At 32.7% G+C, this 15,616-nt stretch overlaps 1 protein-coding gene and 1 pseudogene across 1 annotated transcript; one reads left to right on the top strand and one right to left on the bottom strand.

Annotated features, from left to right (window-relative positions):
* Positions 1 to 10,332: 10,332 nt before the first annotated feature.
* LOC134260239 (uncharacterized) lies at positions 10,333 to 12,777 on the top strand. Its single transcript, XM_062742813.1, has 2 exons — positions 10,333 to 11,703; positions 12,628 to 12,777. The coding sequence occupies exons 1-2, from the start codon at positions 10,333 to 10,335 to the stop codon at positions 12,775 to 12,777; spliced, it is 1,521 nt and encodes a 506-aa protein (XP_062598797.1).
* An 864-nt stretch (positions 12,778 to 13,641) lies between these two features.
* Positions 13,642 to 15,616, bottom strand: part of LOC134260238 (nuclear pore complex protein Nup133-like) — a 115,551-nt pseudogene continuing 113,576 nt past the window's right edge.

Below are 15,616 nucleotides of genomic sequence, written 5' to 3'. Positions count from 1 at the left end.
TTTATCTATTTTTTTTGTCCAATGTTATACAGAATCGGTTCAGGACATCCGCAAAACAAATTTAAAAAGGGCCTTGTTAAAACACTTTAAGTACTCTCAGTTTTCAGAATAAATTGATAGGTTTTCTCACCTAATCCAAAGTGTACAGTCAAGTCGACGTCCATATTGACACCCGCACCAAGAAATACAACACCCTGTCTGAAAAAAAATAGGAAAATAATCAGAGTTTTTTTATGCTATGGACTTGAAACAAAATTTTTACAGCTTGGCTAGAGCTAAATACTCATGGATTCATGATCACATTTTTGAGCTTGTTTCATAGGAATTATTTTTAGTCCAAGGGGCATAAAATTCTTGGCCGAATTAATCGATATAACCTGGTTTGGGTTAGTTTAGCTTTATAATCCGCAAAGGATTATAAAAAAAGAGTCGAGAATACCATGAAATGGAAATAACCCATTATGCAAATTATTCCAGGTTTCAAGCTATTATTGATGCCCTGGCATACTCTTCTTAATAGACTGTGATTCCTAAAATAACAAGAATAAGACAGGAAAACCCCTGACTTACTGAGTGGGCTGCATGTCTAATAACCAGGTCTTTAGTTGAGTCAGCTGACGTGAGTCCTGGTTCTACATAACAAAAAACAAATGGAATTTAACCTTTTGCATATTAGTTTTTTTTCCTTTTGCAGAAAATGATTGTCTATTGAATTGTTTTTACAGAAATGAAACTGGCTTAATGGAATTGCTGTATGTATATTTTTCTATCTATTTTTAATACTTTAAAGTTGAAACAAGCTTTCCTTTCTTAGCTACATAAAATATGGAGAAAACAAACAGTAATCAAGTACATTACCGACCAGACCCAACCTGACACAAAGCAATCCCACAGCGGTCCCAAAGCAGTCCCACAGCAGTCCTAGAGAGCAGTCCCAGCAGTCCAAGTGGGCGGGGCTTATTAATTTAATGGGCGGAGCTAACTCAGAAATGAAATTTGCAATAAACAATGGAACTATAATAAGCAGCAGAAATTGATTCTGGGTAGTATGCCAGGATTGTTACATGTATGTAAGCCTTTCAACTAATATTTCAAGTTGCACATAAGGTAAAAACATTTCGGAGATTGATTTACAGGTACATGAAATTATCAAAAAAGATATTAACTGATGTCTACCTTTAATTAAATCATTAAAACGTTTCATAATATGTAGTTGACTAGTTCGATGTTGTGTTTTAAGGACAAGTAACTCAGGTGTGAAAAAGGACCAACAAAGTGTCGATTTATGAGTAATCGTTTATAGGAATGACATATAGGCTGCTTCAGCATTGGTATTGTTATGTGCACAAAAGGGTAACCGGCTCCTTATATTGTTTTGTACACAAAAGTGTTGACCAAAAGAAGGAGAATGTCTTCACTCTATACCTGAAATAACAGGATCACATGAATGGAGAACAGACTATATTCAACATTTTTAACTCTCTTTGACGATTGTTATAAAGAAGAAAATATAATGTCATGTTTTTTTGTTCGCGCTTTTGCGCTTCTTGTATAAACATACATATTTTTACAAGTAAATGCAACAATTAATTATCTTATTTGTGTTACTATGCACGAAGAAGAACGACCGAGTATGAAAATCAAATTAGGTTAGAACTAACAAGGAGGGCAGATTTCACTTTTTATTTTAATTAAAAATTTTACTTATATGTACTTAAACGATGTCCGCAACTATATAGTAAATTAGTCTAACATTAGTGTTCAAGTTTAAAACGAATGGACTCTACTGACAGCATAATGCTAAAAACTGAAATGTGTATTAACTGTTTGATACCTCAGACCTGCTCTAAAAAAGTTTCAGCAACGAGTTATCATTCATAACAGCGAACCCTAAGGCCTAATGTATGCGAAGGTCATTTATAAACAGTACGTGGATAGACACAAATTGATTCATTATTCATTAAAGGAAAAAGGCTTTCACATGTACGTGTATGAATTTAACTGAACATGAACATGCTCTGCTCTTATTTTGTTTATTTGTTTAATGGACGTTGAAATTGAATACTGTTCGTTATTTCCATATCCTTCATTTAATCACAATTATCGGGTATATTAAATTATTAATTTAATTTCATTATTTCCTGTAATTTATACTGTTTCTCATTTATTTTTAATGCAGAAAATTACCATGAATTATTTTCCTCCAGTAAGAATTAGCTTTAAATTATATATGGAATTAAATTTAATTTAAAAAAAAGAATTAGCTATTTAAATAGATATCATCAATATATGGCCAATTTCCATACTATAGATATTCAAAAGGAATTTGGCTTTTAGAAAATTTTTTGTTAATTTTGCCAAGTATTATTTTTCAGTCATGATTATTTTTACTGACATATCAATTTAATTATTGTTAATTTCTCTATCTCTATAATACTCAGTTTTGAGGGTTTTATTTGTAAATGTTAGTATGCACATCTGTAAATCACCAGAATGAAACCATCAGATTATGTTCAAAATTAACTAATGCTGAAACAGGTCGAGGAAACTACCTTATATGGATATTGTTGCGATTGCGCACAGAGGTGCCCACAGCAAACAATTGTCCAATCCAGTGAATGAGCCGAAAAGCATGATGGTCTACTACATGTTTATTTTTACTACAAACACGTGGCTCGGGGAATTTTAGGACGCAATTTCAAACGACTGCAGGAAAGTCAGCTTACAATTTATTTTGAAATTTGTCATGAAAAATACGAATATTGGGTACTTATTAAGATTCCCCATGCTCACATTAACAAACAAAGTAAGTTATCCTTGTTAAATAGTACTTTGAAATACCGCTCACAAAATCATCACAAGTAAATAAGACAAGTTCTTTAACTCGATATATTCTTTAATTTGCCATGTTACTGGTTATATTTATTTAATTGTTGCTCAGTTATTTGTTACCAGAAATTAAAACTTGCATTTTATAAACTAAAAAAAGATTCTTAAGTTGCATTTTTAAAAAAATTATTTACCTGTTATATAAACCCTCATGCACATTGATCATAGAACATGAGAAGCATATATTTTGAAGTTCTGTACGTTATAAACATTGACAATACGTGAGCACACCTCAGAGTTGATTGTTTTGGACCAAGGAATAGTCACGTGAAATTGACTTTTCACCAACAGTACAGCTATACAGCACGGGGAAAGCTGTCAACAAACGGACTTGTACAACGGAGTGGAGAAACCCCTAATTTTTATCATTGTAAATCATTTGTATATAAATGTGAGCATGGAATCAGTAGATAATAATGCTCATATTGTATTAAGCGTGTAAAATGCTTGGAAAAATGCATCACGTTTTTCCGAGAGCGATTTTAAAAAATTAGTCTTATAGAAACACGCGTGTAGTATTTTTGTAGTAGACAATAATGCAACTCATTGAGCTGATTGGTCGATTTGTCAGTCACGTTGGTTCCACACTTAACATGTAAATTTATTCCGACGTCACAGAAAATAGTTTCCTCGACCTGTGAAAGAAATTCATACACATTTCATTCATCAATTTAAATTCTGCATTATATACCGGTAGATGGAAATTAGCGTCATTGTTGACCAGCATGTTCAATGATGTGAAAAGCTGATACGTATACCAAAATAACAAATAAACTGCGGGTGTTGATACCATGTAATTAACAGTGCATATAATTTTACATTAACTAATAAAATAGACCTACATGTAGATTTTTTTCTCATGAATCTGTAGTGTATTTTAGGGATAAAAATCTACTTCTAACTTCCTTATTTACTAACTTAATTTATTAAAAAAAATATTCTAACTACATTTGTGTTAAAGTACAGTCTCTGAAAATATTAATTAACTATAATATTCTCTACTTATCAAAAATTGTAAGAAATCCTTGCTATTTTAATAGTTTAAACTCCTCTCTGCTGTACGTAAACAAAACAACTGGGAGCCTGCAAATTCAGAATGCACAAGCTCCCACACACCTCCCACTCACAACGGCCTGCAGTGGCTAAAACAAAAAACAGTCCGTCAATAAAAATAGGGAGCTTAAATTTTCAATGATAGATTAGTAGTAATTTAATCAAAACATACTTATTATTAGAATGCTTAGAGGTCATTTATGTTGTTCTCTCGAACTTAAAGCATGACTTATGTACGTAATCAAATCATCTAAATGGAGTTCTCTGTTCACATGGTAGTTTAAGTCAGCCTTATTCCAATCTGGGAGCAAATCAAATAATATATCAGAACAGACTTACTGCCCCTGAGGGTTGTAAGGTGGAGGCCCCGAATATAAAGGACGACATTCGTCTCCTGATTTCTGAAAAATTCCTTGTGACCCCTTCAGAGTGTGGCAAGTCAACGTGTTCTACAAGACAAAGGTGTTAGCATGATTATTTATTATCCCTAGATCTTGTTCAATATAACTTAGGCCAAAGAAACATCAAAAGCATACCAGTGCATTTAGAAACAATAATTTAATATGATGCTACAAACATTAACGAATGGTCACAAGATGAATCTGAAAATGACTTGATTACATACCATTAATGGTGTGAATCATCATGACTTATCTGTACTAGAAGATAAATTCAACTTTCCTTCCCTGACTCCAGAGAAAGGGTATGTAATTCATAAAGGCTTACTTGGACGAGTTTAATAACTTTGATAAGATGTTAAACTTCACTTTCATACCTTCCTGGCACAAAGAGACAGAAGAACAAGAGAACTTGTGGTAATAGCCAGCAGACATCCAAACTGCTTAAAATTTTGATGTATGTTTTATAAATTACAACTGCACTCTTCATGGCTATAACAAAAGGTAAGTGTTAACTTTATAACATTACTTTTATAAATGAAAAGTTTTTACATCTAAAGCATAATAATATTTATGCAATAAATTCCCCAAAAATATTAACCTCAAAGTTAACGACCCTGGCACACTCGTCACCTCTGAGCTCAGCGCTGATTTCTGTGGACACGCCTTGTACGCGATGCTCGGCCAGTACCTGACGACGCCCTCTGGTGACACAGGGATGCAGGACACAGACTGTTTGTCCATGTGGCTGGGAATGACAGACTCACTCTAACCAGATGAGCTTTGTTCATTGTATCAATTTATCCATCAGCTTTTACTTCAACTTATAAACCAGCTTCTTAAACCAAATGAAATATGAAGGTAACAATCAACATGAAGGTAAACATTGAAGTCTTTCTAATTAGAGGTTATATTATGAGCAATTTAGAAATTGGAATATGTAAGCAAGAAAAAGAAGTTTTTCTTTCCAAGTAATGAACAAAAGAATTCAGATCACTTATAATTTATACACTGTAGTGTACCATAACCTTACCAAAATTTATTTGGAAAGAAACTCTTTAATCATCCTCTCTATATCAATGTGATAGGACAGCTGTAAAAAGAAATGAAAAATGTAACAATACATTAACATGTTTAATATAATCTGTAATCCAAACATTATACTTACTGCATTTTATTATGAATTTGAATTCATTTGTAAATCAATAAACAAAATCCATTTCTTGATGTTTTAAATTATATTTATTTGAATGAGTTAAAATATAGGATACACCTCACCAAACTAGATGAATCTTTTCACATTAAGTAAGATTCTGGACTATCCTCCATCCATTGCGTTACACATGTGATTGGCTGTTTTCCTGGATGCTGATTAGTTGAAAATTAATTTCATAACATGTACATGGTATTAGGCAGAAGACTTGATAAACTGCCTTGCAATCAAATTGCAGAGGGTGAAGATAGTAACATCTTTTATCTACATCGTCTATATCTACATGCTTTTTATTAAAATTGTCCATTAAAATGAGACTTGATGTAATTTACATTTAGGGGCCTACCTCATTTAATAAAACTCGTCACGAAACATAATAATTGCAAACTACATGTATATATAGAGAAAGCAACAATCTCTTCAAAGGTTAGGCTCGAAATTTACAATTTTCGCACGTTTTACAAAATACAACATTAATAATTATTAAAAATAAACAAGGTTTCTCAAGGATTCTCCTTTTATATGCTATAACCGATATAAAATTACGCTTATTGTTTGAACTCCATGTTTGGAGAAACTCATTTGCATGAACCCTTTGTAAAGAAATAACCGTCAAATTTTGCACCTGCATAAGAAACCGGCTATAGAGTTTGAAAGAAAAAAAGCAAGATAAAGAGTAAATTCGTGTCTTTTATTACAACAAATCCTTCCAAAAAAATTCCAATTGAAATCCTTAATTCTACTGCACACATTTTATTATTGCTGAGCTACCTTTCCATACTTTGCAAATTAAACTATATTGCCGCCTGTACACTTCTATTTCACTTAACATGGATCATCACACTTCATATTCAATAAGTTTATAAAAACTCGTATCCAATGCAGATCGACTCATCTGTGACTTAACATAAATCATAACAATTGTCCAATATGGTCATATAAATCATAACACTTGTCTAATATGTTCATATCCAGCTTGTATCAAATACTGAAACCCAGCATTGTCTTTGAGTTCTCCAAGTTCATCACAATTAAACACTGCCCTCAGTTCTGGCATAAATGTCTTCACGTCCATTCCTGAATAAAGAAAGTAATGACTTTAATTTATCAGAATATAAAAAAAAACTTAATAGTAGTTCACCCAAGACAAAACTACTGTCTTTGTCAGTAAAACTCATTGTTTTCAGCAATTTTATAATAACATTGCTTTCTAGAAAAAAAGATTTGTTTCTTATATTCAACAGGTAAAGAAACTGTTTTCAGAAAGATTGTTTTTTCACCGAAAATTCAAATACAAAAACATTAAAATTCCAATGATGCACACAAAGAAAAACCCCTGTGAAAAAGCTTTTAAAATTACATGTTTTAAAATAACTTATTACAAGACCATCTTTTTATCTTTATAATAATATTTATGCAATGAAAATTTGTCCTTTAAAATAAATCTTGTCATATAGAAAACCTCAGATGACATGAAATTCCATTCAATTTATCCATGTACTGCATCCTCAGACTTTCATTGTTTATTGATGGGTCAGTCTGCAAGAGAAATAAATCCTGAAAACTCCCCCAACTTTTAAACAGTTATCACAGAGAAAAAAAAATTAAAAATGGAAATATAAATCTATCATCCTTTCATTATTTATTATCATTGTTTATAATAAGCACACTGTTGTTTATTGAAGAGGTGGGGAAAACATTTCCTTTTTTCATAAGAGAACAGGTTTTAATGAGTAATAAGATATCAATTAAATGATTTATTATCAACAAAACCCTACCTTTTTCTTTGCCAGGGAGCCCTGCTCCATTTTGCCCAACTCTAAAAGAGTGGTGTGTGCCTGAAAATAAAAGAAAACACTAGATCAAACTTTCCATAAACACACAATGACACACTGATGCACTGTTAGGGCAAAACATTGCTAAGATTTAACCCCTAAGTCATATATGGTAAAAACAAATATTGGAAACTCCGTAAAATCTGCTGAAAAACCAACCTATCTAAAGATCTGGCAAACGTTACAATTTGTTTATGTTTTTAAGCAGGTCAAATTCCAGGATTAATTTAATGGATTCAGATGGGTTTCTTTGAGTTCAAAGGTAATTGGATGTCCAGATATGATTTACCTTAGAGAAGTTGTTGGTTTGTATATTTTTGTATATTGTGAAGCCAGCCAAGAGATTTAATGTAGAGGTGTGGTTTACCTTATAGAAGTTGTTGTCAGCTAAGATATTTAATGTAGAGGTATGATTAACCTTAGAGAAATTGTTGGTCTGTATATTACAGAGCCAGCTAAGAGGTTTAATGTAGAAGTTTGATTTGCATTAGAGAAGTTGTTGATCTATATTTTATGGAGCTAGCTAAGAGATTTAATGTAGAGGTAAGATTTACCTTAGAGAAGTTGTTGGTCTGTATATTATGAAGCCGGCTAAGATATTTAATGTGGATGTAGATTTACCTTAGAGAATTTTTGGTCTGTATATTATGGAGCCAGGTAAGAGATTTAAAATAGAGATATGATTTACCATAGAGAAGTTGTTGATCTATATTTTATGGTGCCAGATAAAAGATTTAAATTAATGTAGAGGTATGATTTACATTAGAGAAGTTGTTTGTCTGTATATTATGAAGCCAGCTAAGAGATTTAATGTAGAGATATGATTTACCATAGAGAAGTTGTTGGTCTGTATATTATGGAGCCAGATAAGAGATTTAATGTAGAGGTATGATTTACATTGGAGAAGTTGTTGGTCTGTATATTATGGAGCCAGCTAAGAGATTTAATGTAGAGATATGATTTACCATAGAGAAGTTGTTGGTCTGTATATTATGGAGCCAGATAAGAGATTTAATGTAGAGGTATGATTTACATTAGAGAAGTTGTTGGTCTGTATATTATGGAGCCAGATAAGAGATTTAATGTAGAGATATGATTTACATTAGAGAAGTTGTTGGTCTGTATATTATGAAGCCAGCTAAGAAATTTAATGTAGAGGTATGATTTACCTTAGAGAAGTTGTTGGTCTGTATATTATGGAGCCAGCTAAGAAATTTAATGTAGAGGTATGATTTACCTTAGAGAAGTTGTTTGTCTGTATATTATGGAGCCAGCTTAGAAATTTGATGTAGAGGTAAGTTGTACATTAGAGAAGTTGTTGGTCTGTATATTGTGGAGCCAGCTACGAGATTAAATGTAGAGGTATGATGTACCTTAGAGAAGTTGTTGGTCTGTATATAGTGGAGCCAGCTAAGAGATTTAATGTTGAGGTATGATTTACCTTAGAGAAGTTGTTGGTCTGTATATCATACAGCCAGCGAAAAAATTTACTGTCCTCCTTTATGCAGAAATCTTCAAAGTCCTATCTGTTGAGAAATTTACTAAATATACATTTCAAATGTTTGATTTTCATATACATGTACTCAACACTACATTCATTTTTTAAGAATAGATAAGAAAGATTTTGAGTGATTAAAGTGACTTCTTAGTAATGCTGTTCTCCAATTATTGATCTTCCATTGAGCAGTTTTGAATTCTGTTACCTTTAATATTTAACCATGCTGTGAAAGTTTCGTAATATTTATAGTGTGCTTTAACATGTTTAAATATCAAAATGTTTGCAGTTAGCTGTAGTAAGAAAAATTAAAATGGCAGAACTGAGAGCTTATATTTAAATTTCTACTGCACACAGACCAGGAAATCAATATTAAAAACAGTTAGGTAACACAGAGAAACAGGTCATGTGGTAAGAACTCATAACAAAACCTACATTATTGGCAACCATTACAGTCTTAGACGTCAGGTAATGTTTACACATTAAATTTTACATTTTGATTATTTTTTATAACAGTAAATGCACTACATTTACCATTGACTTTTAGCTGTCAGAAATTGGAGCGAGAAATTAAGCGATACCTAGGATTACATGTAAGATCAATGAATAAAGAATGACTGATTCTACTCAGAGTTTAATGTGGTTGTTTATAAGACCATGTCTTATGAGTTATGATGAGTCAAATTTTCAATCTCCTGTAAAATGTAAAATATTACTTATTGAATCAATCTTAAACTTTACAGATATCATTAGGATGTTTCACGATACGGGGGTCTGAATTAATACAAACATAATTTAACACGTCTACAACCATTCAAGTTTTATATCACATTGTTTTAAAATTCATTTACAATTCTGATATTTTACTTGATATATTGACCCAAATTACAATAAATTGAATAAGTTTGGAATTAGGCACAGATGTGTATGTCCAAGGCATGATTACTTTCAGTAGCAAAAATTTTAAATTTTACTATTGGTGATTGAAAAAAAACAACAATCATTGTTTGAAATCCAGCAAAATTTTCCTCCTACATATCTCATATCGATGAAAGATTAATTCATTTCTTAATATTATACGTACTTTATCTCTACCTTAAAGCCTTATTAACTCTTTACTTCAGAGTCAAAAGTTTAACCATGGACCCCCGTACCAGTGCCCAGGACGTGATGCGATGTGACCTGTGCGAGATTGCTGTGGTACAGATGCACTGTGATACATGTCTTGTCAACCTGTGTAAGGCCTGTGTGGGAGAACACATAATATCTGATGAATCCAAGAAACATGAAATTGTTAAATTTCAGTCCAAGAAATCAACCCCCCGATACCCTGAATGTAAATCTCACAATAAACAAAAAAGTACAATGTTCTGTAAAAAATGTGATATTCCTGTTTGTACAAAATGCCTTGCATCTGATCAACATCTGGGTCATAAACTATAAGAAATAATGCAGGCTTTAGATGAGAAAAAAGACAAAATCACGAAACAACAAACTGAATTAAAGGAAACAATTTATCCAACCTACGAGGACATTGCCTTTGATGTACAAAACAGAATGAGTCAGTTGGAAACGGAATATGGAGATCTCTCAACAGCCATAACAAAACAGGGAGAGTACTCGCATAGAGAAATTGACAAACTTGTCCAGAAACTTAAAGCTGAAGTTGATGAGATGAAAAACACACAGTTAAAAACTCTACAGAAACATCTGGATGAAATAAACATGACAATGTCTGACATCAAAGATGAAATCAACCTAGTTGAAATGGATATAGAAACATATGACTTGTCAAAACTATTTGATTTCACATCAAATGTAAATATATACAGAATTCTTCCACAAAAATTTGCACCATCTTTACCCAAATTTACTCCAGGAAAAATTCAAGGAGAAAAACTTGGTAAACTGTTCGGAACCTTATCATCAAGTTCTTTTACTTCAGATAAACATGGCTACAGCTTGAAGACAAAACAGAAATCACCAGAAGCTGGATCCTCTCCGCCAGTCAAACAGCTGCTTGATAAACCGGAGATTGTCACCACCATAGATACTGAGTATAAACAAATTTATAGTATGGCCTGTGTGAGTGATAAAGAAATCTGGACAAAGGGATATGATAGCATCATGAAACTCTACAGCATCAACCAGGGATCACTACTCAAGTCAATCAGAACCAGGTCAGGGAACATCTCAACTGACATTGCAGTGACAAAAAGTGGAGATCTAGTGTATATTGACGGAAGGGACAGAACTGTGGACGTTGCAAAGAATGAGAAGAAAGAGGAAGTGATCAAAATACAGAAGCACTGGGATCCAATTCGTGTCTGTAGTACCTCCTCCGGTGACCTGCTGATTATCATGTATAGAGATGATGAAACAAAAACAGAAACAAAAGTTGTCCGTTACTCTGGCTCCACAGAAAAACAAACCATTCAGTTTGATGATAAAGGTAATCCTCTCTATTCATTTAGTTATGATTATTATGGATACATATACATGACTGAGAACAGGAACTTGGATATCTGTGTGTCTGACTGTCTAGCTAGTGCAGTAGTGGTGGTCAATCAGGCCGGGAAACTGAGATTCAGGTACACTGGACATACTCCTGCTCCAAACAACAGCCAATTCACTCCACTAGGAATCACCACAGACAGTCAGGGTCACATCCTAACAGCTGATAATTACAATAACTGCGTGCACATCATAGACCAGGATGGACAGTTCCTTAATTACATACAGTGTGAATTATGTGGACCCTGGGTACTGTGTACAGATACAAATGACAATCTGTTTGTTGCTCAAAATAGCACAAGTCATGTAAAAAAAATTAAATACCTGAATTGATTGATTGTATATTGTTTAACGTCCCTCTTGAGAATTTTTCACTCATATGGAGACTTCACCGATGCCGGTGAAGGGCTTCAAATTTTGACCTATACTCGGCACTCAGGGCCATTGAGCAGTGAGGGTTCTTTATCGTGCCAACGCCTACCGTGACACGGGACATACGTTTTTAAGGTCATATCCGAAAGACCCGTGACTTTCACTTCCAGTGCCGAGCGCATGGCGAAGGAACATTCACTACCTTTGTTTACGTGTTAGGTATGACGCAGCGCCGCGATCGAGAATCGAACCCGGCCCTTCCGATCACGAAGCGACCGCTCTACCACTAGGCTACTGTGACCGGTAATACCTGAATTGAATCTATGGTAGTGTAGTGAGCAAATAAAATCCACACAAAATATAAACCATAATAATGAATTAAGCAAAATTTAGTAGAATATTAGCACTCATAACAATAAGGCGCAGAAAATTTTCAAAGAATTTGTGCATTTTCACTATAAGATCAATAAAGCCCCGCCCTTAAACCAAAACCCCTGACCCTGGGGCCATGAAATTTTCAATTTTGAAAGAGGCAGCATTATCCAACATAACTATGTACTTGGTTAGCTTATTTAATGCCCAGGAACAGAGGAGACTTAAAAAAAATAATGATTTTTACCTTTTATATATGTAGTCCAGTCAAATTAAAGTAATGGAACCCCTAACCCTGGGGCCATGATTTTCACAATTTTGGTAAAAGACTCAATACTGATTACAATCATGCAAACAGTTTGGCTGCTTGATGTCTAGGAGCAAAGAAGGAGAATTTTAAACATTGCTTTAATTTTACCCCTCAAAATTTCCCCGGGGGGGGCAGGAACTATGAAATTTACAAATCTTGTTCCGCTTTACCCATAGATACTTTGTGCCGAAATTAGTTTAAATTTGTTGTGCAGTTCTCTATGCAGAGAAGAGGCTAAGATATTTAAAAGGTTACGACTGATTGAGAATGGAAGACAACAGTTAGCAATAGGTCACTTGAGTGACTCAGGTGACCTTAAATCATAGAAATCCTTTCTAATTAGAGGTTATACTGTAAGTAATTTTGATAGTTGGATTATGTTAGCAAGAAAAAACTTTCTCTGTCCATGTAATGAACAAAATAGTTCAGATATCTTATAATATACTTATAATGTATATGCATGAATATAATATATTTGCATGAAACACTCAAAATAAAGAAAAGAAGATTATGACGTACATGTAGTGCATTGTGACATCATAATAGGCATGTACAAACATGATTGGAAAAGGTGAGGAAACATTGGAAATAATATTGTCGTTATCTATTCAACAGTAAGCATAATAAATACAACCTCCGGCTTGTGCATCATGTGTCAAACCCTGACTACTATTAAGGCAAAGTACATATCAAACACAACACTTTTATGTAAATCCAAACTTTTTACATGTATCTATTATGTCAAGAATTTATATTCATTTGTAAATCAACAAACAGAATATTCATTCCTTAATGTTTCTGATAAAGTCCACATGAAAAAAGAACACTAAAGTGGAGCTTTAATTTACATTTTCCTCATTCGGATAAAACTTGTCAGCATACATTAAAACATCTATATGCTAGCTATACAGACAGCAGCATCAATTTCTTCAAAGATGAAGCCCTAAATTAACTATTTTCGCAGGATTTCACACTAAGTACAAATAAACATCAAATTTAAAAAAGATTCCTAAAGCATTTTCCTTTTATATCTTTAAATAAAATTACACTAATGGTTTGAACTCCATGTTTGGAAAAAATACTTGTATGCACATGTACATGAAAACTTTAATCAATGAAAAAAATTAAAGTCAAATTTTTCATCTGCTCAAGAAACCTTCTATACAGTATAAAAAAAGCAGCAAAAGGAGTAAATTTTTGGCTTTTATTGCAACATTCCTTATCAATATTCCAATCTTCACCTTAATTCTACTGCGAATGGCATTATTACTGTGCTACCTTTTCATATTTTGCACATTTACTACATTGCCTGTCCTCCTCTATTTCACTTAATTATATCAGAATTGAAATTTTGGTTAACAACTATTCATAAATCCTAACACTTATCCAATATGTTCATACATGCAAAGCTTTGTATCTAAAACAGTCTGTCTCTCAATATAATTCATAAAACTTGTCCAATATGCTCATATCCAGCCTGTATCAAATACTGAAATCCAGCATTATCTTTAAGTTCTCCAAGTTCATCACAATGTAACACTGCCCTCAATTCTGGCATAAATGTCTTCACGTCCATTCCTAAATAAAGAAAAAAAGACTTTCATTTATCAGAATATAAAAAAAACTTAGTAGTAGTTCGCCCAAGACAAAACTATTGTCTTTGTCAGTAAAAATCATTGTTTTCAGCAATTTTATAATAACATTGCTTTCTAGAAAAAAATATTTGTTTCTTATATTCAACAGGTAAAGAAACTGTTTTCAGAAAGATTGTTTTTTCACCGAAAATTCAAATACAAAAACATTAAAATTCCAATGATGCACACACAAAAAAATCCTTATGAAAAAGCTATTAAAATTACATGTTTTAACATACCTTATAACAAGATCAACATATCTTCACAATAACCTACCTTCTTTGTAAGCCAGGTCCACTGTTACATGTATTAACATACCTTATTACAAGATCAACACATCTTGATAATAACCTACCTTCTTTATAAGCCAGGTTCACTGTTACATGTATTAACATACCTTATTACAAGATCAACACATCTTCACAATAACCTACCTTCTTTATAAGCCTGGTCCACTGTTACATGTATTAACATACCTTATTACAAGATCAACACATCTTCACAATAACCTACCTTCTTTGTAAGCCAAGTCCACTGTTTTAAAGAACACAGTATTCATGATGGTCTCCATAACATCCACTGAATCATCTTGTTGCCAGCTGTTAATATTAAACACAACTTTTGTTCTTTCATTGTATTTTGTTAAAGTATACAAATAATTTATGCAATGAAAATTTATCCTTTAAAATAAATCTTTATTGTCATATTGTAATCATCAGATGACATGAAATTCCATTCAATTTCTCCATGTAATTGAGGCAAATGGAGCAAAAAACTTAAATACCTTCGCAGCACTGTTAAGGCCTACTATGAGAAATCAAGGGAAAATATATGTGCTAAAAGGGGGATTTTATTTAAAATTGAATTTATATCAATTAAGCTGTTTTATTATCACAGAAATTAAATACCTATGGAAATAGCATAGCATAACCCACTGTGTACTGTATGAAGTTTAGTCCCATCGATGGGCAGTCACGTGATGAATGCATAGTACGTATACTGAATGTAGGTCAAAAACATATTTCAATATAGCAAGGGCAAACCCTAGTTTAAATTAAAAATTCAAGCTTTTAATTGTTTCTGCATACTTTGTAGTTTCTGAAAAGTGCTGCTGCTTTGAATAGAATTCGCGTTTTGATAGATAAATTTTCAAGCTTTTAATTGTTTCTGCATACACAGGTAAAATTGCAACGTATGTTCACCATATGTTTTGAGAACCATATGTTGAACATAAGTTAAACATATGTTGAACATATGAATTTTCCGCAGTATGTTTAATATATGTTTTAATCCTATGTTGAACATATGTTTAAAACATATGTTCAACATATAGCTGACTCAAAACATATGTTAAACATATGTTTGTGGTAACCATATGTTTAACATATGTTTAACGTATGTTCAACATATGATTATTTCAAACATATGTTTAACATATGTTTTGAGTTTGACAATTTTTACAATAAAACATCTCCAATGTCAGGAAAAGTTCAACAGCTCATTTTTCCTGCCAACAAAGTTGAGAGTTACC

This window comes from Saccostrea cucullata, unplaced genomic scaffold, assembly GCF_032062105.1.
Source record: "Saccostrea cucullata isolate Sc308-1 unplaced genomic scaffold, CSIRO_AGI_Scuc_v1 ctg1376, whole genome shotgun sequence".
Classification (NCBI taxonomy): Eukaryota; Metazoa; Mollusca; class Bivalvia; order Ostreida; family Ostreidae; genus Saccostrea; species Saccostrea cuccullata.
Note: the sequence above shows the minus strand (reverse complement) of the source record. Positions and strands in the feature narration are given on the sequence as shown.